The sequence below is a fragment of the Talpa europaea genome (genome assembly GCF_964194135.1).
Source record: "Talpa europaea genome assembly, chromosome: 7".
Taxonomy (NCBI): Eukaryota; Metazoa; Chordata; class Mammalia; order Eulipotyphla; family Talpidae; genus Talpa; species Talpa europaea.
Genome location: NC_140074.1, coordinates 9,632,210 through 9,656,698, shown reverse-complemented (window position 1 = coordinate 9,656,698; position 24,489 = coordinate 9,632,210). Strand labels below are relative to the sequence as shown.

Genomic DNA, 24,489 nt, shown 5'->3' with positions numbered 1-24,489 from the left:
ACCCCGGTTGTCATAGTGAAGGGGTAGGCAGAAAGACGCCTGGATTCCAACTACTGGAAGCTAGAGGCCGGCCCCATGGAGTACACGGGGAGCCAATATATTGGGGAATTTGTACATGGGAGGTAAGGCCCCCTTTTGATGCACTATGTCTTCAACATCTGTGATTGGGAAAAGAAGTCTTTTTGCTTTTGCAAAGGTACTTGGTGCCACTTCCCACCAACTTTGTCCCTTTTAACCTTCAGAACTACCCTTTCAGGTAGGATTGTTTGTTCCCATCTTACAGTTCAGGAAAATGTCTATGCAGAGAAGGGAGATCACTTTCTCAGTGACAGAAGCAGAGCTGAGCTTCGTTCATTTCACGTGTATTTGTGTGTGTTTGTTATCTGCCACTTTTAGATATGGGGTAAGACTGAGAAATGATAATATTCTTTCTCCCGGAATTCACAGTCTAGTTGGTGTATTGCCAGCAAACAAATAAATGAGAAAACCGTTTCACCTATTGTCTTTTCCTAAATCTTTCCCCTGCTCGCAGCAATCCTATGAAATAGAGGCCATCACCCCCATTTTATAGGTGAAAAAAAATGAGGCTCAAAGTAGTTACAACACTTGCCTTTGGAGGCACCAGGGACTGAACCCAGGACCTCATACATGCTAAGCAGATGCTTTCCCATTGAGCTGTACCCCCTGCCAGGGAGGATTCTGATGCCATTCATAGAAATTGAGAACTCTGAGGAGGGGCCGCTTTGGAGGAAGAGAGGATCAGTTCCATTTTGAGTGAGCTGGAGATATCTGCGGGTCTGAGAAATGATGTCCAGTTGACAGTTCAGTAAAAGGGGGTGGAGTCTAATGTCAGAGAAGGGTTTAGAAGGAGATTGCAAAGAGATGCAAGAAAGGAGAAGAAGTCTCTGTCCTCCCATGTCTTGCAACAGCGTAAAAGCAAAATAATTTTTGAGCTTTTGTTATATGCCAGGAATTCAGCTGTAATCTCACAGCTATTATTTCACCCAATTATCCCAAACAGCTATGGGTCGGGGGTAGGGGAACAGGAGTGTTGTCATTATCCCCATTTTACAGAGACGTGAAGGCAGTTGCTTAAGGTTACACAGGCAGGGAGAGGTAGATACCGGCCTGGGCTCCAGGTCTGCATGGCTCAGAGGCTGTTCCTTGACCCCAGTGCTCTCCTGCCTGGGGCCTGTGCCATGACAGCACCTCTGTCAGCCAGGCAGTCAGTCGCTAGCTTTTCTGTTTCCTTCATTCCTTATGTGGTAGATTCTGGAGCTGAGGATACTAAGGTCTTCATCCCAAAAAGTGATTAAATAGGAGAGAGGAGGCACACAACGATAACACAGGGAGAAAGTGCTAAGTGTCCAACAGAAGCACAAACAAAAGCCTAGAGACATCCCAAGGCCAAGTTAGGAGAGGCGACTTCAGCTAGTGGGGAAGGATTGAAGAAATGAATGAAAATATATTTCTTAAGCACTCCATGACGCCAGGCCCTTCACTAGGAAATCCGTCACTCACTATCTGGGTTAGGCTCAGCCATTGTACCCATGAAGAAACTGGACAGCAGGTGGAGGTGGGGGTCCTGCCCTGTGCCCCAAGATGGGCCTGTCTTCCCTCTGCCTGGCATTTACACACACTCTGTAAATGCTGTGTGCCCCCCACCCCACCTCTGGGGGACAGGGGCTGTGACTGCTTTGGTCCCTGTTGTGTCTGTGTGGCATCTTGCTGCCCAGACTCAGCCTAGCACCTCATACATACTAGGCGCTCCATGTATATTTGTTGGATAAAAGAAAGGCTCAAAGGCAGGAAGGAGCACAAACAGAAAGGTTTAGGAAAGTTTGGGAACTAAGATTCAAACCCTTTCTCCCACCTAAATATCATGCTTTCCAAATATTCCCCTTGTGGTGTAATGGGCAGGGGTGTGCTGGTCTTGCTGGGGGGAGCAGGGAAGACACAGAACCAGCTTCCAGGAACCCTAGTTTCAACCTTACCTTGTACATCCCTCCACTTTCTGGGCCTCCAAGTGGGTACCTCCAGGGGCAGTGTGAACTACAGGACAGCCGGCAGGTGAAAGGGAGCACAAATATACTTAACCCTACCTACCCTTCCCTGCAAAAATACAGCCCCCTCATTTTTGAGCTTTTGAAGGAAACAAAGATTTTTGGTATTGAATAGAATATTGCTGGGACAGTGGCATCTGAGGATCCCAGATGAAGTTCCCGCTACCCCTCCCGTGCCTGCCTGTCCTGATCCTCCAGCTGCCACGCAGGGCTCAGTGACGTCCCTTTGTCCTCACAGGATGGAGGGCAATGCTGAATACATCCTCCCTACCGAGACGAGATATGTCGGGGAAATGAAGGATGGCATGTTTCATGGCCAAGGAACCCTATACTTCCCCAGCGGGAGCAGATACGACGGCATTTGGGAAAAGGGATTGGCCATCAAGGTGATCAGCCTGGGAAGGGGGTGCTGGGAAGGGGAGAACCCAGACAGAAAAAGACCCCAGCTCTCCCGGTCTGGTGCCCACCTCCTTCTACTCCCTCTTGATCTCCTAGGGCTCTGAAATTCTCTTCTTCTGGATACGGAAGTGTCTATGGAGAGGCCAGGATGAGTTCGAATCCTGTTATGCCACTAACTAACTGTGTGACCTTGGGCCCATGACTTCCCCTTTTGAGACTTGCATTCCTTATCTATAAACTGAGGACAGTGTTTGTATTAGTTCCCTATTGCTGCTGTAACAAATTGCTACAAACTCAGTGCCTTCAAACAACAGAAACTATCTCACAGTCCTGGTAGTCAGAAGTTAAAACCAGATCAGAGGGCTGCATTCCTTTCGGAGGCCCTATGGAAGGATCCATTTCCTTGCCTTCTCCAGCTTCTAGAAGCTGTCTGTATACTTTGGCTCATGGCCACATGTCACTGTGACTCCCACTCTGTCGTCACCTCGCCGGCTTTCCACTACTTCTGTCATCACCTCATCTTCTGTGACACTGACCCTTCGCCTTTCTCTTGGGGGGGGGGGGAACTCTTGTGATGATATTGGGCCTACCCAGATGATCCAGAATCATCTCCCAGTTCAAGACCCTTAAGTCACATCTGCATGTCCCTTTTGCTTTGTAATGTGGCTATTCACAGGTTCCAGAGATAAGAAGTGGACACCTTTGGAGGAACCATCATTCATCTGCCACAATAGTACTAGCACCTCCTGGGCTGGTTATGAGAGTAAGGAGGCACTCAGTTCGTGTTAGCTCTTATACTATTACTGCCACCACCACTACTATCGTGGCAAGTCGTCCAGTCCAAGGGGTCTAGCCAGGGATCTGTTGGCTTTGGGTAGAAATCAGGGCATCCATGAAGGCTTCTGACTTATATACAAGAGTGTCTATGTGTGCTGGGCTCTATTTTTCTCTGGGGAGAAAAATAGCCCTTATCAGTTTCACTAAGGAGCCGTATAACCTAAAAAAAGATTAAGAAATACTCCTTGTTTTACAGCTCAGAGAATCTCAGCCCCCAGTCTTACTCATCACTGTCTCCCCAGTGCCTAGCTCATTGCCAGGAAGGGGGTGTGACTTGCCCACGGTCACACGATGAATTAATAGTATTGGAATTTCCACCCCTGTTTCCTGATGCACACACCAACGCCATGCCTGCATCCTGAGGCTTCCTTCAGCACTAAGGCGGGGAAAGCAGAATGCGTTTGCACAAAAGACCACGACCTTCTTAGCTACAATCATAATGAAAAAAATATAACATAAAAACGTAACATTTATTGATTGCTTACTGTGAGCTAGCACTCACTGCTTCATGCTGACCTCATTGGCTCGAGCCTCTTAAATATATACCATTATCATCTTGCTTTTACAAATGAAGAAGCCAGGGCTGGAGAGGGCTGGTCATCTGCCCAAGGTCACAGCATGAGTTGCTATAATCTGAGTGCCAGGCACAGGACAAGGCACCTTATATCCCTAATCGTCAGGGCCGTGACAGTTGTGGGAGTTATCGCTTCTTTTCTGAGGCAGTGAAAAAGCCACCTCCTCCTTGATGTCTGTCCTTCTTGGCCAGAGGGTTTGAGCTCCCTCCACCCTACATGCCATGTGGGTTCCTCCTCTTCCAGGGCACCTACACCTTCCCGGATGGGCTGCAGTATGACGGGGAGCACTGGCATTACTGTGACAGCTACGACCGCAGATTTTACACCGAGATCTGCTATGGCTTGAAGCCTGCAGGTACCCAGCCCTCCCTTCACCCCCTTCCTCTCCCTTCACACCCAAAGAAAAGGCCATTCTAAATCAGTGGGCCCAGGCCTACTGAAGTAACCCAAAGGGTGGGCAGTGTCCCGCAGGGGCCGTAGAACTCAGAAGAGCTGGGTCTGCAGCCAGAAAGTAGAGTCTTCAAGCGTCGCTTCCGCTGTTCTAGCCAGAGACCACTCACAGCACATTCACTCTGTTTCTCTCCCACAAAATCGGGCAAGCGCATCATCTGCCCTGTGAGCCTGTTGTGGCTAAGGTAATGCACATAAAGTGCGTGTTCCCACGGGCTCTTGCACACACGCGGGTGCAGGACGCCTCTCAGCTGTTGTCTCGCAGCACTAAAGGGCCGTGTGCCCGGTGTGGAGGGGAAGCAGGAGGTTTACAAGTCTGCTGCGTGGGGGAGCCTGCTCCTTAGATGCTGCTGCTCGCTGGAGCCGAGAGGTGGCTGGGCGCACCGCACTGCTTGTTGGCGGTGGTAGCCATGGCTACCTTGACCCTTCTCCCGAACAGTAAAGAATGCTCATGCTATGATGGATGGGATGGCAGGTTTCCTCACACACACGGTAGAAAACCCTGCCATTTTCACTCTTGGGTGCTCAGCCTTGGGGGAGCTAGCCCACGGAGCCCGCCGGTGTGACCGGTAAAGCCCTCTCTCCACTTCTCCGAGGGCTGGTTTCTCTGGGAAATCGCCGTGACAGCGGAGCTGGGTGGCGTCTCGGATCCCCGTCTCACAGAACCTCCAGCTGACCCTGCCTCCGTTTTCTTATCTAGAAAATGGAGTCATGGGTTGCTGCGAGAGTGAGGGAAGTGGTAGGATCCAAGCACGTAGCACCACGCCCGGCACTTAGCTCAGTGCCCAGCAGCTAGCATGGTGACTGGTGAAAGTCAAGGTTCTCAGTGCCCTGACTCCTGCCCACCAGCCCACCTGCTCTTCTTCCGAGCCGTACCCTGCTCCCCAAGGTTTTCTGAAGGAGGCAAATGGCTCCTGCCCCTGGGTTTTGCCACCTCGAACGCCACCCTCTCCTGGACATGCCTTTCCATCCACGTGGCAGACTCAGAGGCATCCTCAAGGCATCCTCTCTCTGACTCCAGGACCTGAGCCCTTGTCCTGGTATCTCTAGAAAAGGGGGCCTGGGGTCAAAGGAAGAAGCCGGCCAGGCTACTTCCCACTTTGGGGAGGCGGGGGGGGGGGGGCTGTGTTTGGATTTGGCCTTGGTGGTGAATTAATCATCCCTTATGTCCTTTCAAGTTATCTCTCAACTCACCAATATGGACCCACCTAGAAAAATCCCTGAAGGCTGCTATGATTGTGGAGACGGCTTCTATGACCCCAAAACGAGGATCATCAAAGATTATAATAATCGCTTTCTGCGAAATGCAGGTATGTTTATTCTGATGCCCCACGGTCTGGGCCCTCTCTTCGCCCGCCCACACAGAGGGGTGTGCCCACGTGTGCACAGGCACACTTGCATTTGGTGAGAAAGAAGCTTTGGCTGACAAAAGACAAAAATCTGATTGATGACAGCTTCCTTTCCTTATGGGGAAATTTCCTCAGTGATTCCGTGATGATCAGAGTGGCTCCGTGGTGCCGGAATAGGAGCGAAGGGAATTGTTAGCTGATGTTTCAGATGAACCCGGCAGCTGAGACACCTGCACCACCACCAGCGTTACTGGAGAAGCAGGTCAAATGCTCCCCCTCCGGGACCCCTGGCAGTTTCCTTGAGCGACTTCCCCTCCCTGTGAACGCAGGGCAGAGTGGTAATAGTTCTGCTGGATGCTCCTGGGTGCCCATGGTCCACCATGATGCTTCTTGATCAAATAAGAGGAGGTCCTGAGCTGAACAATGCTAAGCAGGGCCTCCAATATGCTAGTATCTCTTGTAGTTTCACCACGTATTTCAACTGGAATTAAGTACTCACTTGCACAACTAATTGCTCACTACCTGTCTTGGCACTAGACTGTAAGGGCCATGTTAGCAGGGACTTCGTCTTATCTCCCCTGTGTCAGTCAGACTATAGTCTGCAAATCAGCAGGAATGTCCTACCAGGCAATTGGCTAAATAGGTGTTAGGAACTATAAATGCGAGAGGAAAGAACATTGAGGTAACAGAGAAAATAAGCGCAGGAAGCAGCCATCATCTCAAGAACTGGGCGAGAAAAGCAAGAGATTGGGAAATTAGAACTTATCAGGATGCCAAGGAGCTGCAACACAGACCTCTGAAGAGGGGGCATTTCCCATGGGGCCTCTGGAGAGAGAATGACGAGCCGAGTTGATTCCAGGCATGTGGAAATAACTGGAAGCTGGATGTGAAATGCCTCTGCTGAGACATCACCAACGTGAGCAGCAAGCGAAAGAGAAGCGCGTGTCCCCTCTCCCACTAACTGCCTCGAAGCACTCGACTGGGGGCCAGTTGGCAAGGCAGAAATGTCCATGTAGTCCCAGCCCCAGCCTCAAGACGCCGAGTCTAGAAGGCGGGGCATCGAGGTCAGTAGCTTCATGACTGGACTATGTGTCCCTTCTGTTGCTCTGCATCAGTCCGCCTCTTCTGTACCACAAAGAAGATGCATCTGGGATGACACTGCAATGGTGGGTACACGACATCACACCTTGTCCAAGCCCACAGATTGTACAGCACCGAGAGGGCACCCTAATGTGGGCTTTGGACTTTGGGTGATTGCGACGTGTCCCTGGGGGCTCATCTGTGGGAACAGGTGTACCTGCTGGTGGGGGTGATGATCATGGGGAGGCTGGGTGTGAGGCAGGATGGGGGGATATGGAAAATCTCTGTATCTTCCTCTCAATTTTGTTGTGACCCTTAAACTGCTCTAGAAAACAAAGTCCTGAAAAGTAGCATCCTGGGGCGGGAAGGCGATTCTTAGGAAGCTTGGAGAAGAACGGACACTGATGATTGTCTTGTCAACAGCAATTTAGTGACTACTTGCTGGGGTCTGGCTGTGGTTAGGCATGAAGGTGGTCAGTGTCACAGGAGCAGGTGAAACTGACAGTAAAGTGGGTTGTAACAGTATAGAGTTGTTGCCAGAGAACCCAGTAGGGAGACCCACCCCTGAGGCCAGCAGGCCAGGGAGGTTTCCTGGGAAAAGCAAGATGTAATGTGAAAACCTACAGAAGAGCAGAGGAGCACAGTAGGGTCGGGAAGAGTGTTAAAGAAGAGGGAACAGCATGTGCAAAGGATTAGAGATGGGGGAGACCAGTGCATAGCTTGGGGCTTCCATGAAGCTCATGGTGCATGAGATGATGGTATATCAGGGGAAGAAGAGCAAGAGAGGAGGAGCAAGAGGTGGGTTGAAGGAGGCAGCTGGAAAGATCATGGGTGTCTTTTCACCGGAGGATGGGGAAGGGAGCTGTGTTGGGGTGAATGAAGAGGGCAGGGCGAGGGGAGGTTTCAGGCAGGTAGAGCAATAACTGATTCATCCTTCTGAAAGATTTCTCTAGTTCCATACAGAGAAGGGGACAAAGCAGGTAAGATTAGATGGGAGATCCTTCTGGCAAGATGGCAAGAAAGGGGCATTGGAAGGCCCACGGGCCGCAGGGTGGAGACATGGCCGCCTGACCCGGCTCTCTGGCTGCCTGCTGGCTGGTCTGAGCCGATGCCTGCCCTCTCTCGGCCCCTTTCTCTTCATCTGTCAAATGAGGGAGTGAGGCTGGATAATTTCTAGGGTCTTTCCAACCTTAAGAGGCTATGATGGAGGACAAAGGTAGCCAAGGGGTATTTTAGTTCTGATAATATAGGACAGATCAAGTTGAGAATGTCCCGGAAACCACTAAGAGGGGTTCTCTGGAGGCGGCCACCTAGTCATTACCCTGACTCACCTCACCCGACCAGGGGCTGACTAGGGCCTCTGTCCATCGTCTATTTTCCTGTGCATTCCCATCTGCCCCCATAAACAGCACTTCCTGTTGGCATCCTGAAGGCCCAGGACGGCTGGTCAGGTCTGAGGTGGGTGACAGGCCATGCCGCGGTCGACACAGCAGCCCGAGCCTCTGCTGTTACACAGCACACGCCCCTGGGCAGCTCAGAGCCAGCATGCTCAGCTCACAGGAGGCCACTAGCTGGGGTTCTGCAGGAGGGTCACCTTGGGTTCACCTTCACTCTCTGAACTCCCTTGACACTCCCTTCCTCACCCCTCAATGTTCAGCACATAACAGAAGACCATAAAGTCTTCACCCGTCACCCAGTAGAATGGCAGGTGACTTGACCTGTCCGTCCGAAGCTCGAAGCGAAGCTGGGAGAGGCATGACCACTGTGGAGGCCCCTCGCCAGGCCCTTGCTAAGCACCTTCCCTGCTTATCGCCTCTGCTCCTTTCCACCCTGCCCAGTGGGTAATTTTCATGAGCCCTGATCTGCCACAAGGACACCCGTCACTTAGCTGGGGACAGAGTCACAGTGGAATCCAGCCGTGCCCCAGAGGCGCTTTTCTTTCTCCTCCCCGGTTTTGTGTCCTAGCTCTTCCCTCCCTGACGGGGCTATTTCATTCATCGCTGTTCCTCTGGAACCCAGCGGGAGCTCAGCGATGTTCCTAAATGAACGAAAAGGTCCATTTTAGAGTCTTAAGACAAAAACACCACAGTCCCCAAAATGAGACGCTACCTTATTTGGCAAAGGGCCCTTTACACACACGGCAGGCCAATGAGGAGGCATTTGAAGATATTTGGGATAATTACCCTTAATATGGTGGGCGAGTGGGAGATTAGCGCTCACCCTTCCCCTCCTCCGCGCCCCTTTCAAGGCTCTCTGGAAGAATAAGCTCCAGCCGTGTGAGCTGTTTGCACGTTGTCTCTTCACCGAGCTGTTGCTTGCCTCAACGTTACCAGTAGGAGTCATTTGCAAAATAACTGCACCACTAATCCTTACTCCCTCCCCGCAATTAATGACACCCCATGTGAATGTCTCAGATGAAAGGCACATTATTAATATTCAAAGGAAAAAACCCTCGTAACCATTTTAACATATACAACTAACAATGAACTAAATTTGCTTTGTGGAAGACACAGAGTGAGCATCCCAAATTAGTTTATGTAAAAGCTGAAATTCTTCCCCCGAAAGGTCTCAGCACCATCCTCAGAGAATACCCTGATCATCAGAAATGCCGTGAAGATTCCCGCCAACATTATCCCCTTTGTTGTCTGAAATGTGGAATCAAGCACATCTGGCAAATGTCCTAGAGCTCACAAATCTCTCAAACAGCGTCTAATTCCCAGTGGTTAGGGAGATAACGCCACCGCTTAATCGCACTGCTCTTCAAAATAGCACCAACTTGCCTTCAATCAGAAACAATGGCTTTAGCTTCTTAAAAACATCGCATACCAGTGATTATTTGCAGCGAGGGCCCCTGTGCCTTTGAACCTGTGGGTTCCAGACAGAATTTCAAATCAAGAGCACAGGCTGCTTTCGCATGCGCCCACGGACAATGGGAAGAAAGGGTGTGGATTGGGGTCCTATGAGTGACCCGGCTGGCCCCGGGTGATTGGGAGTCTTTGGGGGGTGACGGCTGACTTCCCCAGAAAGAGGACGACGAAGGACTTGGAGATGACAGTGTGGTGAAAACCAGCGTGGGCCAAGCACCAGGCACCAGGCACTCATTTGAGAGGGCAGAGGTGGGGCAGAGGTGTATCTGACAATTGAGGAAACTGAGGCTTGGTGAGGTTAAGGGATTTCTCCAGGAAATTAGGCAAGGAGCGGGGTTCCCCCCAAGCTCATCCACCTCCAGGGGTTTTCCTCTTTCTGCTTTACCAGGCCAGCTCCCAGATGCCCGGTTCACGGAGGCCTGGCAGGGCCAGACACTGGTATTTCTCTACCTCCCTCCCCTCTCTAGAAAAGCTACCTAGAAATGATCTTCTAAAGTTGCTTTGGCATTATTAAATAGTTGGAAATGGGAAACATCCCACATGTCCAGCGGGAAGGAACTGATTAAATAACACAAAGTATATTCTTAGAGTAAATTACAATGCTGCCGTGAAAATGGCGGTGAAGGAGCAGGTCTGTCGCTGCACGAAGGTGACTCAATTTTATCTCAGCTAACAGCCCAGGAGAGTAATAATAACCAGCCTCCACTGAGCGCTCTGTCCTGGCACTGGTGTACCACTTCATAGATTGCGTTTTCTTTCATCGGATCCTCGCGGTTACCCTGCAAAATAGTCATCTTTATAGCCCCCATTTCACAGATGAGAAAACCGAGGGGAGGCGAAATGCCCAGCCCAGAGTCACCAAGAGGACACGTGGGCTGGTGCTGACTGAGAAACCAGAGTTTACCTGCAAAGAAGGAACCCCAAATTGCTACCCGGGTCAGACTGCAGTGTGATTCTTTTTCCTGGGTAGTTCTCTGCCCACTCTCTGGTTCAAAAAGAACAAGATGAGAACAGGAAAGAGTCTTTCAAGGCCACTGACAAAACAAGACTCTGGTGCCTTCACCTGAGACCCAGAGAGGACAAATCACCTGTCCGCCTGAGCCGGGCTGCACCCCAGTCTCCCCCCTGCCAGCCGGGACTGCTGCTGCCTGGCCTCCTCCCAGACGCTTCCCCCGGTGGCTTCTGGAAAATGGCGAGCACGGCTCCCGCACAGCCCCCTCCCGCCGCCATCTCTCCTGGAGACAAAAGGCAATTTACCCAAATGTTGTAATCACCTGGAGGCTGGCACGCGGGGCCTCCCTGCCTCATCCGTGGCATTGTTAGCAGCGCCGTAATGACGACTTTGCGGAGGGATAATATCGCACTGTTGCTGCGGAAAAAAATGCCCACACAGATCGCAGGGGTGGGGTTGCCTCAAGCAGGAGGGGTAGAGGGGCAGGGGTGCGTACCGAAGCCCTCTACTCTGCCAGGGACTCACACAGCCTGGCGCATGAACTTTCTGGGGTCCCAGTCTGACAGATGGGGAAACTGAGGCTCAGCGTGTCAGTTATTTCCTGACATGCAGCTGGTAAAGGGAGGAACTGGGATTTGAAGCCAGAGGCATGCTGTGAAGCAGACAGAGAGCGTGGCTGTAGCCCTTTCTGAGAATCTGGACAAAGCCATGGATGGGCCTCCTCCCCAGAGCAGCCGCTAGAAGCCCTCAGGTGCACTGGGCCTCCGGAGGTGGCGAGTCAGTGCCTGGAGGCCGATGGGAGGCCCCACCAAGATCGTTGCTCCAGGAATAGCAGCCTGCCCCAGAGGCCCCACCAAGGTCATTCATTGCTCCAGGAATAGTAGCCTGCCCCGCTTGCCACCTCCCCGCTGTGGGTGGGATTGCCCGTTGCCAACCCCTGTCCCCACACCAGTACCAAAGGCCCTGTCTGTGTATTCCCCCATCCCCTGCCCGCCCCCCACCCCGTGGCAGCCTCCTGGGGATATGCAGAAGACACAGCTCCCCCTTCCGCTGGAGTCAGCCGGCCAGTGGCCTAATGGTTTGTTTTGTCTGCTTTAATAGAAGTGAGGCAGGCCAGAGCCCTTGGACCAGCAGCCTCCCCTCTCTTCCTCAGCCCAAGCTGGGGAGCTGGGGTGCAGGCTGGAAGCCCTGCTCCACCTCAGGTTCAGGGCAGGCTGGCTGGGTTTCAGGGTGAGCTTTAGAGCCAGATTTGCCATCAGATCCCAGCTCTGCCACGTGTCCGCAGTGTGTCATGGAGCCAGCAGCCTCTTAGCCTCTCTGAGCTTCAGTTGCTCATCTGAAAAATGGGTGTAGAAATAGGAGCCTCCTTCCAGGGTGTGCTGAGCATCATTGAGATCATGGGTGAACAGTGCTTGTCCAGGGTCACAGCTGTGATTATTTTCACCAATGTGTGGGTTTGGGGGGAGGACCACTCTGGTGGTTGAGAAGCAGGGCCTCCTTGACTTGTGGCCCCAAGGGAGCAGCCAGCGTCACCTTGGCACACAGCCCTCCTCCACCTGCTTTTGGTGCTGATTTCAAGCCAGGACTGGCAGTCTGCTGCTCCCCCATCTCTCCGTCCAGCCCTAGGCCCTGTCCTAGATGTGTTCCCCTTCAGTCTCATCGCTTCTTATCCACCTGGAGCCTCAGGCCCCCTAAGATCCCGCCAGACACAGGCCTTCACTGGCCCCTGCAGATACTGGGGTCTCTCTTGGGGGCCAGACTCAGTGTGCTGCCCTCCCACCCCTCGCAGGGGCTGGGCTGGGTGTTCTCCGAATGTGAGGCGCCCGAGTGCTCAAATGCCTGTCATGAGCCTCCCACCCCTCCAAGTGGGGTTCAGAACGCAAATAGCAGAAGCCATAAAAGTAAGGCTATGCAAGGAAATTCGACATAACTATATTCCCTGTGATGTTTATGTTGATGTTTAATTCGAAATATCAGACATGAAACCCCCCCCCCAAAAAAAAAAACCAGCCATGTTCTCCTGAAGCCAGGGGCACAGTGTGTGGTTGTGTGGGGAGAGCACAGAGAAGAGCACGTGTGTGCCAGATGGAGTCAAGAAGATGAAAAGCTGGTGGTTGGCTAGGCCTTAAAGGATGAGAGGTGGACTTGGTTATATGGAAGGAAAGGAACAGCATGAGCAAAGACTCCAAGAGATGCAGGGCCTTGGAATGTCAAGAGGGGACATCAGAGACCCGCTGGTGTGTTGGTGGATGAGGGAAAAAAATCAAGGGAGGCTTCCCTCAGGCAGTGATGGCCAGACTGGGCTTTGACGGGTGAGTAGGAGTCCGCCGGAGTTGGACATTCCAGAGGGAGGGGCACAGTGGACCAGAGACAGCCTGAGACATCAGGCGAGAGAGCTCGGCATCAGTTCTTTAGATAGTGAGGAAAGCCAGGGCAGTGGCAGAGGGCTTTTCAGGGAAGCATGTAATGGTGGCGGCTGCATCTCTGAGACAGACTTGGCTATGACCCTCTCCACCTGAGTGAGCCCGGGCCGAGGACTTCACCTCTGCGAGCCTCGGGTCCCTGCCCCGGTGAGAAGGCATGATCTTTGCAAGGCTGCGCTGAGGGTTATGCGTATTTGGGTCTATTACCGAGTTCTGCAGATCCTTAAATCTGGCATCGCTCTTGGCTGTCTCCACTGCCCCAGCCTCAACTCAGCCCCCAGAATCTCCCAGCTGGAGGAGGTCCCAACTGGCAGCCCTGTCTCCTGCAGTCCATTGTCCGCACACAGCAGCAGAGCAGAGGCAGAAGGGACAGGCAGACAGAGCAAGGGACACAGGGCAGGTAGGGAAGGGGGAGCAGCCAGCCAAGTAACCTTGGCCTCGGTCCTTGGCTTCTCCGAACTGCCCGTTACCGTGGCTAGGCATCAGGCAGACGTTTCGATGTCCGATGATGCCGGCTGCAAAAGTGTAAGTGGGGCAAAGGGGAGCAGAATGGTGTTGGCGACGTCGCGTCTCACTTGATGGGAAGACGTGAATAAATTGGTCTCCTCCCTGGATGCCTCCTTCGTGTGGACACTGGCCATACACAGGATGGTTCCACATTTAAGGAAATGCTGGAATGCCTCTGCACCCCAGCAGCGGGAAGAACTCGCTGCACCAATAGTGTCAGAGACAGGCTGTGTGGCGCTTAGTGGGACGTCCTTCTGCAACATGGAGCCTTGTTAAGAGAGTCCCCAGGGTCATTATGACCGTGCGAGCTTTACCTAAAACCCCCACCTGCGACAACACCAGCTGGGCCCTGGGCAGGGGTGGCTGTGAGGGTCGTATGAGATCAGGCGCCTGCACCCGAGGTGCTTCCTGTCCCAGGCAGCCATCTTCCTGACTCACCCCGCGCCCTGACCCAGCCCTAAATCTGACCCCGGAGGCCTCACCCCAGCCCTTTCAACATATTAAAGCAAAATGTATCCACACTCCCACATGAAATATAATTTCTTTCTGCGGTTAAAACTTTGAAAGGATCTTTGAAACTTTGCTTGGTAAATTGTGTGACTACAAGTCTTTGAACAATTGGCTGTGATTTCTGGAGGGCCATGTGCCTGCTGGAGAATTCTTGCAAAAGGAGGAAACCAAGCTTACAAATTGATTTCAAGTGCAATAAATTATTTTTATTTCTAAATTTAATAATTATGCCTGAATGCATCAATTACAACATTTATTAATTTCAGTTTCCCTTTTTGTAGTTTAGAGTCAGTCATTTTTTCCCAGCTTCTTTGAATAAGCCTTAAAAAAGCTTGTGGGTGCTAGGCCCTGCACGTCTAGTTCCCAGTGCTTGAAGCAGTTGGTCTAACTCACCCCAGCCCCCCACCCATGAGCCCAGAGGATGCTCCTTTACCAGGAGAAGCAAGGGCAGCCCCACAGTCCCCCTCCTGCTGAGGGCAGGCTCTGCCTGGGCCATGACCTCAATATCGGTGATGGCGTGGCCTGGGCCTGTGGCCAGAACACTGCAGCAAAGTTCAAAGCCTCTCTGTTGTGAGGAGGTATGCCAGGGCTGCCTGGGCGTTACCACCCTCACTGTGGGCACCGGCTACCTTTGGGGCCTTGGCCCTACCCACCAGCTCACATAGACCTGCATTTGCACAGAGGGCATGGCCAGGCTGTGGTGGCAGTACCTGCTCACAGGTTGGAGTACCTGGTTTGCTGTGCACCTCCCACCCCAGCCATGAGCCAGAGTTCACCAGGAACCTGCTGAGAGGGGCCCTGACCCCAGGAAAGGAGGACAGTGTCAGGGCAGAGCCTTCATCCCCAGAGCCAGGCAAGGCCGGCCTTCTGGGTGAGCCCCAGGCTATGTGGGGTGGAGGGGCAGATGGGCCCCTCCCTCAGCCTCTCATCACACAAAGTAAAACTTGAGGGACTCACTCCCACACATACCCCATGAGTACACACTCCTCTTCACCCCGCAGCTCAGCCCCTCGCACACACACATCACGCACTCTACACGCTGGCGCCCAGGCAGAGTCTCACACACCACATCTGCGCAGGACACACGGCCTCAGGAAGCAGCACTCACACCTGCACTCCCGGCCCGCCCCCTCCAAGGGGCCAAGTCCTTTCACCCCTCTAAGCCTTAGCCCCCTCATCCTCAAGGGGGACAACCTGTGGGGGGGGAGAAACGTGACCCTCTTCTCAGGGAGACAGGCAGCGCCCCAGCTCAGCCCACTGAGCCCCATCCCCTTGCCCCAGGCTAGGAGCCTTTCATCCTGGTCTCCTCCCTCTTCCAGTCCCCACCCAGCTCCCCCACTTCACACACACAGGAGTGTGCCCCAGGTGTACTGGCTGCCAAGGTATGCCAAGAAGGAGCAGAGCCAGGCTTGTGGGTGCCAACAAACCGAATCTGCCCCTTACCCTCACTGGGCTGGCCTGCCCCGGCCTGCCCACCGCCCTTTGAGCAAAAATCATTAGCTGAGCTCATTGATCTCTTGGCCTCTAGCCTTATGATCCTCTGCAGGCCTCCTCCTCTGGCTCCCCCCTCCCCATGGGAACCAGAGGTCCCAGGGGCAATCTGAGCGAGTCCCTGGAGAATGCTTTCTAGGAGGCATCTGGGAATGAAAGACCCCCTGGCTCTCCCTTCCTGGTGCCCACCTAGTGCCGTTCATCATGGCTGTCCTCGCTCTGCCTTCCTCGGCAGGTCTGGCAAAGCCCGTACAGACCAGAGCCAGCTCAGAGCGAGGGAGTGGCTTGTCTAAGACCATCCAGCAAGTGGCTGGCAGGTTCATCGAGGGCCCTGAAGTCCCACTTTGCAAAGACAACTTGGGCATTTCCTGCACAGCTAGCGCTCTTCAGGAATGTTCTCACTTGATGCTCCCAGGAAACCTTCCAGGCAGGCCCCTTCATAGATGAGGAAAGGAGCCCCAGAGAGACTCAGGCCCGCTCACCCCGGGTGTCCCAGCTCTCAGCGGCCAGGCGCCAAAGCCCATCTCTCCGCAGTCCTGGCCCGCAGCTCCTGCCAGCTGTGGGGAGGAACACAGCCCGGCTGTTATGTGATTTTCAGGGTCTCTTCTCCCCTCAGCACTGCACCCACCGGGAGACGGCGCGGGTGATACCCTTGGTGACCCAGGCCCGTCCCCGGCCTGTGCAGGCCTGCCCCCCACCCCGCCCTCACCAGGAGGCCGGCCCCAGGCCACAGGGCTGGGAGCACCCTGAGCGTGGTTAGTACTCAGGCATGAACCCAGACAGCCCCTCCCGCTGTGCGGTAGGGCTGCTCCATCCAGGACCTTGACACAAAAGGAAACAGCAGCCCGGCCTTGGCCTTGCGCTTGACATGTCTGCTCTGCCCTCTCAGGAGCTGCGTTTGCTGAGGGCGGGGAAGAAATTCTTCCTCCTTTGTCCAAATCCCACAGGGTAAGCCTATTGCTTTTATGGACCCGAATTGATATGTCTTTATTCATCCACTCACCATGTATTTATTAAATTCTCCTTAAGTACCAGATCTGTGCTTACAGTGACTCAGTCATGGCTGCTCCAGGCTGTGAGGGTGACCATGACCTCGGCCTGGGTTAGGGGAGGTGGCGTCCAGGTAGGGGCCATGAGTAGGGGCCAGGACACTGGGCCTTGGCCATACACGTCCACGAGGGGTCATCGATGACCCAGTTCATCAGACAACTCTAGATTCACCCCCTTTCCTGGCCACCCACTCTGGGCGCACTGTGGATATGGATTTCTCTGAAAGAAACCCTGGAATCACACACTTCTGTTACCTGTGGTTGTTTGTGTTAAAAGCATTCATTTGTCGGACCTCCCCGGTGGCGCAGCCTCTGCAGCGCCAGTTCGATTCCTGGCTGGCCAGGGAGAATCCCACATGGCACAGCAGACCTCTCCTATTTTGCCCGCTGCTCCCCTCAGCAGTGCCTTCGGTCCGTCTGTCTGCTGTGTTCCCCACTCTGTCTCTGGTGAATCCTCTCACCTTCCCGCGACTCTGGCCTGTACCCCAGTTCTATAAATAAAAATAAATCTTTAAAAAAAAAAAAGCACTCATTTGTCAAGTGTACATGTTTGAAATATCCCATGATTGTTACACTCTCATGTGGGCCTTTCTCCACTTTTATAGTCATGAAGGCCCAGAAATGGGAAGTGTCTGGGGCTCTTCTTGAACCCTAAAAGGTCCTGCAGCCAAAGCAGTGCTGAATGGAAGGGTGTTCCCTTCCCTCTGAGGAACAGCATGTGCAAAGGCCAAGAGGCACTGGTGAGCAGGGGGACTGCAGAGGTGAGGCATCTGTGTGAGGAGGCTGGGGAGGCAGGCAGGCTAGAAGGGAGGCAGATCTTATCTGGAGGAAAAGCATCCAGGAGAAGGTGACCTTCTCAACAGGGTGCTCAAGGTCTAATCTGGGGCCTCTCAGAGAAACTCCTTTTCTTCTCTACAAGAGGCCTGGTTCTCACAGCCTGGATCCAGTGAGGGGTAGAGGAGGGCCGGGAAGCATATGCAGGTGGCAGCAGGTCCAAAGCTTCAGCAAGGTCCAAAGAAATCTCTCTGCCCTGGAGGCAGACAACCCTAAATCTCAGGAGTGTCTGAGCCAGGCCTGTGGTCAGTGCCCCCTCCTGGGCCTCAGTCCCCTCTGTCCCCCACACTGGGCACAGGATTGGGCTTGTTGATTGACTCATTTGACACCCTGGTGAACAAGCAGACAAGGCTCCCCGTTTCAAGGAAGCTTGCAGTTTGAATGAAACCTTCTACTTAAACAATAAAACTGCAGCGCAATGCATAAGCTGTGAAGAAGGTAAAATGAAGAAGGACTGTGGCTGGATATGAACAGACCTGGGAGCTGAGGCAGTGACACTGAACTGAGATCTGGGTAAAGGAGTTGCTCGGGGAATGTTTGCTGATGGCAGTCACGGCAAGACTTCAGCTGACAGATCATGTCTTGGGTACCTATCATATGCTGGGGCCAGGGAGCCACAAGGAGACTTGGTCCCTGCAGTGGGGGCTGACAGCCTATGAAGAGAGAGGAGAACAAATAAAGAAGTGTGCAAAGAAGTGTCGGCTCATGGGTCGTGGTGTGTGAGGGCAGAAGAGAGAGAGAGTGTGAACCACCATGGTTGGGTGGGAAAAATTTTCTGCTCCTCTCGGAGAATATGATCAAACTCACCTTTTAGAGCGCTCGCCCGATTTGTGTATATTTCTAAACTAAACGAGTTATTTTAGAACAAATTTCAGATTGACAGAATTATTACAAACATGGTACAGAAAGTTCCCAGTAACCCCCCCACCCCAGCACCCCTATTACATCTTCATTGTAGGGTGCATTTGTTACAATGCATGAAGAATACTGACTGATACATTCGTACCAACGAGAGCCCACTCTCAGGTTTCCTCTTTCCCGAATGTTCTTTTTTCTGGTCCATGATCCCACCCAGGACACCATCCCCCCTCTTACATTTAGAGGGCTTGACCCCCTTCGGCTCCTCTAGGCTGTGACCAGGCTGTGACCATCTCTCAGGAATTCTTTGTCTGGATGTCATTTTTTTTTTTTAATTTTTTTTTAAAAGATTTATTTATTTATTTATACATGCACTGGGTACAGTCAGAAGCACGGGAGGGTGAGAGAATTCACCAGAGCCAGAGCGGGGAGCAGAGCAGGCAGGACCGAAGTACACTGCTGAGGGGAGCAGCGGGCGGCAGGAGAGGTCTGCGCGCCATGTGGGACCCTCCTCCGGTGGCCGGGGAGCAGCGGGGGATTGAACCGGCGCCTCAGAGGCCGTGGGCAGCTTCGCAAACCAGCGCTCAATCGCTGCGCCACCGGGGAGGCCCTGTCTGGATGTCATTTTTGAGGTCTGGTCAAGTATTTTGTAGAACGTCCCCTGACTGGAGTTTTTCTGGTGTTTTCTCACGATTAGGCTGGAATGATAGGCTTTTGGGAGGAAAACCACAGAGGTCAAGGCCATGGTCATCACCTCCCATTAAGGGTACCCACCATCCACAGGGCTGACCCCGGTTCGCCTTGCACGGGGTCACCTGGCTGAGGTGCTGGGCCAGGTCTCCCCACCAGAAGGGGCTCTTCTACCCTCTCTCTCTTTGCTGTCCTCCTAGGCCAAAGCCACTTCGCACAGCCCACACCTAAGGCGTGAGGAACAAGGTTCCACCTCCCGAGGGCAAGATGTCCACATAAGTTCTGTGGAATTCTTCTGGGAGACGGATCTATTCAATGATCTTTAGGCATTTTACCAATACTTTTCTGCTGGGCCTTTGCCCTTTTTCAGAAGTCCAGGAATCCAGTCGATGTTTCTAGGAATCTAGAGAGATCTTATTCCAATTATCAGATGCATGAAATTCCCAACGTGTTAAACTGGAGGGTAAGAAAGAAGCCAATAGGGCCTCCCAGTGGCGCAGAGGATTGAGCACAGTGCTGTGAGGCTGTCCATGGCCTCTGCAGCGCCGGTTCGATTCCTGGCCGGCCAGGGGAGATTCCCACATGGTGCGCAGACCTCTCCTGCCGCCCGCTGCTCCCCTCAGCAGTGCTTTCGGTCAGTCTGCCTGTTCTGCTCCCCGCTCTGTCTCTGGTGAATCCTCTCACCCTCCTGCACCTCTGGCCTGTACCTCAAAGCTTGTATAAATAAATAAATTTTAAAAAAAAAGAAAGAAGCCAATAGTTAATTTCATTTTTTCTATTGTCGATAACACCTTAATGACAGATTTGGGAAAGACCCCAAACAGAAGAGCCTCTCTAGTCCCAATGTTCAGAGTGGACAATTATTCACATTTTGATTTACCATCTTTAATATTTCCTCTGGGCACAAATTGTATAGATGACACTATCTGTGAAGTTTTGGTGCTTGCCTCTCCCCACCTTTTTTTTTTTTTAATTATTATTATCATCATATCAAAAACAGCCCCCTATATTGCTTTATAGCCTTCAAACCATATTTTTTTCAATAGCTGCTAAGTATCCCCTAGTGCCTCCCCTGTTTCCCCAGCTTAGCTGATGCTCACACACAGTGGGTGTTTCAAAATCATTTGTTCAATGAATGAACTGTGGCAAAGTAATCATTCTCTTGCTTTTAGAAATGTTGGTTATTTCCGTTTTCTTGATTCTAAATAGTACAGAGACAAATAGATCATTCCCTTGGAATTGTGTCCCAGAGAGGAATTACTGAACCAATGGGGGCCTAGAACTTTTCCAGATAAATGCACCAAACCAGAAATCTCCCTCTCCTTCCCCTCTGAACCACGGGCAATTGTGCTGAGGGTAATAATTTACAAATGATTAAAGAGTTTGTGGGGTGTTTTTTCCCATCCTTTGCCCTCCCCTTCCCCCCTCCCCTCTTGCCAGAAAGGGTGGGGGGGAAATTATCCGAGAAGGTGAAGATGTTCTCAGACAATCATATTAACATATTCCAACAATCGCAATTTGCAAAATAGTAATCACTCCCAGGATCTGGGAGGCATTAATCAAAGCTGCAGGTTTAATTCCATTTTAAATATTGATGAAATGTGCTTCCAGCGGCCTCACCCTGGCGTGGCAGGGCCAGAGGAGCCTCTGGCGAAGCGCAGGGAGGTGGCGGGTGGGTTGGTGAGCAGCTGCGGGCGGGGAGGCATCTGTGATTCAAATTGGTGGCTGTGCAGCCAGGTAGAGTGAAAGGGGTAGTGAAGAGGGCTGTTAAGTCCATTGCTGTCAATTTGTAACGATCAGGGAGGGGCCCGAGGACTGGTTCAGCACAATAAACCCAGTTTGTCTGGTTTCAGGGGTTACCACTGAAGAGGTTGCAGCTGCACTGATTCGAATAGCCTGGAGACTTCAGAACTGTAATTATCAACCAGGCTGCTCGCGGTGTGGCAAAAGTGGGCTTCACCAGCGCTTAACTCCTTGTGTACCGTCGTGCTCGGCGCCCCCGGGGTTGCAGCCACGCAGAGTCCCAGGCAGCCTCCCTGGGGGAAACTGAGGCCCACTGGCTGCTTAGGACAGTCCTGAGAGGCCAGAGTGAGCAAGGCAGCAAGTTTTTCCTTAGGTCACAGAGAAATAGTGTGAGAGGTGCCCAAGAGGGGAGGGGTGAGTTCAGGACAGAGAAGGCTAGTTTTGTGGGTACAGCCGCTCCTTCTGTCCCCATAGAGTCTGCCCACGGGTGGGAAGATTTCCCAGCCTGATGGTCCTTGGTGTGAATCCCACTGGTGTGGACAGGGGGACAGAGCTTGTCCCCTCTGCAAATGGAGGCTATCTCCCTGACCCTGTTGGGTTTTTACAGAGACTGAATGAAGGCTGGTGTTTGTAAAGCAGAAGCACACAGTAGGTTGTTGAAAAGCCTCCTCCCAGATGCTGGACTTGGTGCTTTCACAGAAGGGGAGCAGTTCCGGGCCAGGGGAATCTGATCCTGCTGACTGTCCAGCTTCCTGCTCTTGGGGAGTCCCCTTGCTCACCAGCTTCTCCCCAGAAAAATGGGTAATCCATCCTCATCTGTTCTGCGGGAGGCACTGGGCGCAGGGTAAGGAGAGGAGGCAAGTGCACCTCCACCCCCGAGGACCACTGTTTGGGGCAGGGGTCGGGACTAGTTCTCTTCGGGCCCCGTGCACAGACACAGAGTGGGAGTCCCAGTGGGCCAGTGTGCTTATGACTCTGTGCCCCCCGACCCACCCTGGAATATAGCCCGAGGAGGCCTTCCAGAAATCCAGGAAGGTCTGCCCAGCGTTTTTTCCTGGAAACTGGGAGGTAAAGGCAACCTGTGTGTCCACCACTGGGAGGGTGGACAGAAAACATGCCAGAAGCCCACCGTGGCATATTAGGCAGCAGCTAGAAGCAAAGAACTAGATGTACATGTCGCAGCAAGAATAGATCTTGAAAATGTAGCGTCTAGTGTTGAGTGAAAAGAGTAAGACACAATGAAACTCACAGCACAATGCCATCTATGTAAATTGAAACCACATTTGCACACAAAACAACAATACATGTTTTACAGAGCTGCATTTTTAGGGGTATGTATCGTATCATTAGAATGGGCCCCTGTCATGGTGGGGAGGGTCGGGGGAACTGAGTGTAGGTTGGGGGGATAAAGGGAAAAAATAAAAATAACGTCAGTCCGCCGAGGGGCCTGGCACAGAGCAGATGGTGGGCTGAACAGCGTCCATCAGTGGCCTCCACACACTGCAAGCCCTTTTGTGTCCAATTTCCCCCAGACCTGGCCTCCACGGGCAACTGAAGGATTTGGTTTTCATACACAGGTCTGACCACCTAACACAGAGCTAAAGAGACTGGCCACAAAGGCCACCCTACCCCTGTCCTAGAGTGGACCCCAGTTCTGAGACCCCCACCTGGGGGTCTCCCAGGGCAGGGAAAGCTCCATGAGCACCATGTATGACCTGCCCCCTCCTCTTCCCTTGCAGATGACGATGAGCATGAGTGGATCGTCCGGACATGCCGGAAGGGCTGGGACGAGATTGTGGGCCACAGGACCCAGCTGTAAGCTCTGCTGTCTCTGCCAGAGGTTTCCTTCTGCATCGCTGGGCCCCGGCCGGCCTGGCAGAGAGGATGGAGTTCTAGAACCTGACTGTGACTCAGGAATAAAGGTTTTCTGCAGCGAGTTGCCCCCAAGTGTACTTTTCCTGAATAATTTCTTGGAGCAGTATTTTTATTTCCCTTGCATCTGAATCACCTGGGAAAACTATAAACTAGACATTCCTGGAGCCCTAGAACTGCTCATAGAATCTCTGGGAATGGCATCTCGCAAGCTTTCCACGCCTGAGTGTTTAAGTATCTGGCAGTTTGAGAATCACCACCTCATGATGACCAATCTCTGTAACTAAATGAGCAACTAACAAGTGCAGAGTGCGTTTCTCTGTTCCTCCCCGTGGCTTGAAAGGGAGGGCTAAGCATTGCCTTGTCCCCATCCTCGGTGGAAGAATGTGGGATTCAGAGAGGTTGAGTGGCTGGCCCTAGGTCACGCAGCATTTGAATCCAAGTCCTTCTGAGGACAAAGTCCAGCTATGTGTTTGTTCGTTTGTTTGTTTGACCTATATCAAGTTCCTGCCTCACCAGTCTTGGGCTCGCAGGGCAGTAGGATGGGGTGGCCGTGCCCAGACTCACAGCTGTAGGACAGAGCTGACTACCTAAGAACCCTCTCCCCTGGCAGCTCCCCCGTTTGAGCTCACCCCCATGCACAGTCAGGGTGGTGCCACAGAAAGAGCAGGTTCTGGCATCATATACAGCTGTGCTCAAATACCAGCTTGACCACAGTATCATGTGACCTTGGATGAGTCACTTCTCTGAGCTTCAGTGTCCTCGTGTGTAAAAAGGATATAATGATGCTTAAAAGCATAAGGGAGCCGTGAGGGTTGAATGAGGTAGACGGTACAAGGAGCACGCTCTTAGCAGGTTACTCTGTGCTCGCTTTAAAGAATACTTTAACTGTGCCTGCAGAATAATTGTTCCTCAAAACTGCTGCCAGAGCTCACTGGTGTCAGCTGAAAACCAGAAGAGTAACTGTTTCAGGGCCACACTTGGACTGCGAGCAGCCTAGATCTTTGCATCACTGTTCCTCCTAAGAGGCTGCTGAGTCCTGCAGACCCCACCCCCACCGCCCTGTACTTAGGCCCTTGGTTCACAAGAGCTGCCGCAGAGGGAGGCAGGCCTGGGAGGGCCCGCCCAAGGTCTGCAGGGGCAGACCTAAGGACCCATGGGTGGCATGCGGGGACAGAACCAGTCAAAGGGAGACTGGGACCCATTCGTCTGTGCCATGGAGGGATCTTGGGGGTCACCTCTCCCTTCCAAGCAAAGTCACTTTGGGAGAAAGATAGAGTTGAGCTCCATCAAGGGTTTCCAAACTGTTCTGAAAACAGAAAGTATATTCATGTAAAGAAACGCACACACATACCCGCAGCTGAGACTATTTTCAAAGATACACATATAGCTGAATCAACATGTAATAAGTGGATTAGAAGAGCAGGAGGGCACAGACAGGGGGTCGAGTGGGACAGGAAAAAACTACTAAGAAGGGACCTGCAGGGGCATTGACCACATACACCCTGAGCTGAAGTTCCGAGCAACTCTGCAGGGCCAGGGGGTGCGGTGGGGAGACAAGGGGGCGGCTGGAGGGGCCTCTGCATCTGACAGAGCAGCTCCCCTCCTCTCCCTCCAGCTTTGGTTTGAACAAACTGTCCTGCCACTAAGTTCGCCCACCAGCACAGTGATGCACTCTCCCCTGAGGTGATGTGGCGGCTCTGGCACCCAGCAAGGCCAGCGTAAGACCCAGACTTGGCTGTGGCTGCAGCCCTGTTTCCTGTCCCACACATGCCTTTCTCTTCACAGGATCAGATCTCCCCCGTCTCCCAAACAAGCTCCTCTGTGCCTCCTCCCTGACCCCCCAGCACCACCTCTTTTGCGCCCCTTCGGTGAACTCATCTGCCAGGATCCAACTCCAGTGCCCCCACCCTGCCCCATGCCTGCCTCTCAGCACATTA

General features: G+C 52.7%; 1 protein-coding gene across 1 annotated transcript; it reads left to right on the top strand.

Annotated features, from left to right (window-relative positions):
- Positions 1-75: 75 nt before the first annotated feature.
- On the top strand, positions 76-22,496 carry MORN5 (MORN repeat containing 5; the record flags this gene model as incomplete). Its single annotated transcript, XM_084236379.1, has 5 exons — positions 76-122; positions 2,302-2,449; positions 4,118-4,229; positions 5,503-5,634; positions 22,417-22,496. The coding sequence occupies 5 exons, from the start codon at positions 76-78 to the stop codon at positions 22,494-22,496; spliced, it is 519 nt and encodes a 172-aa protein (XP_084092505.1).
- Positions 22,497-24,489: the final 1,993 nt, after the last annotated feature.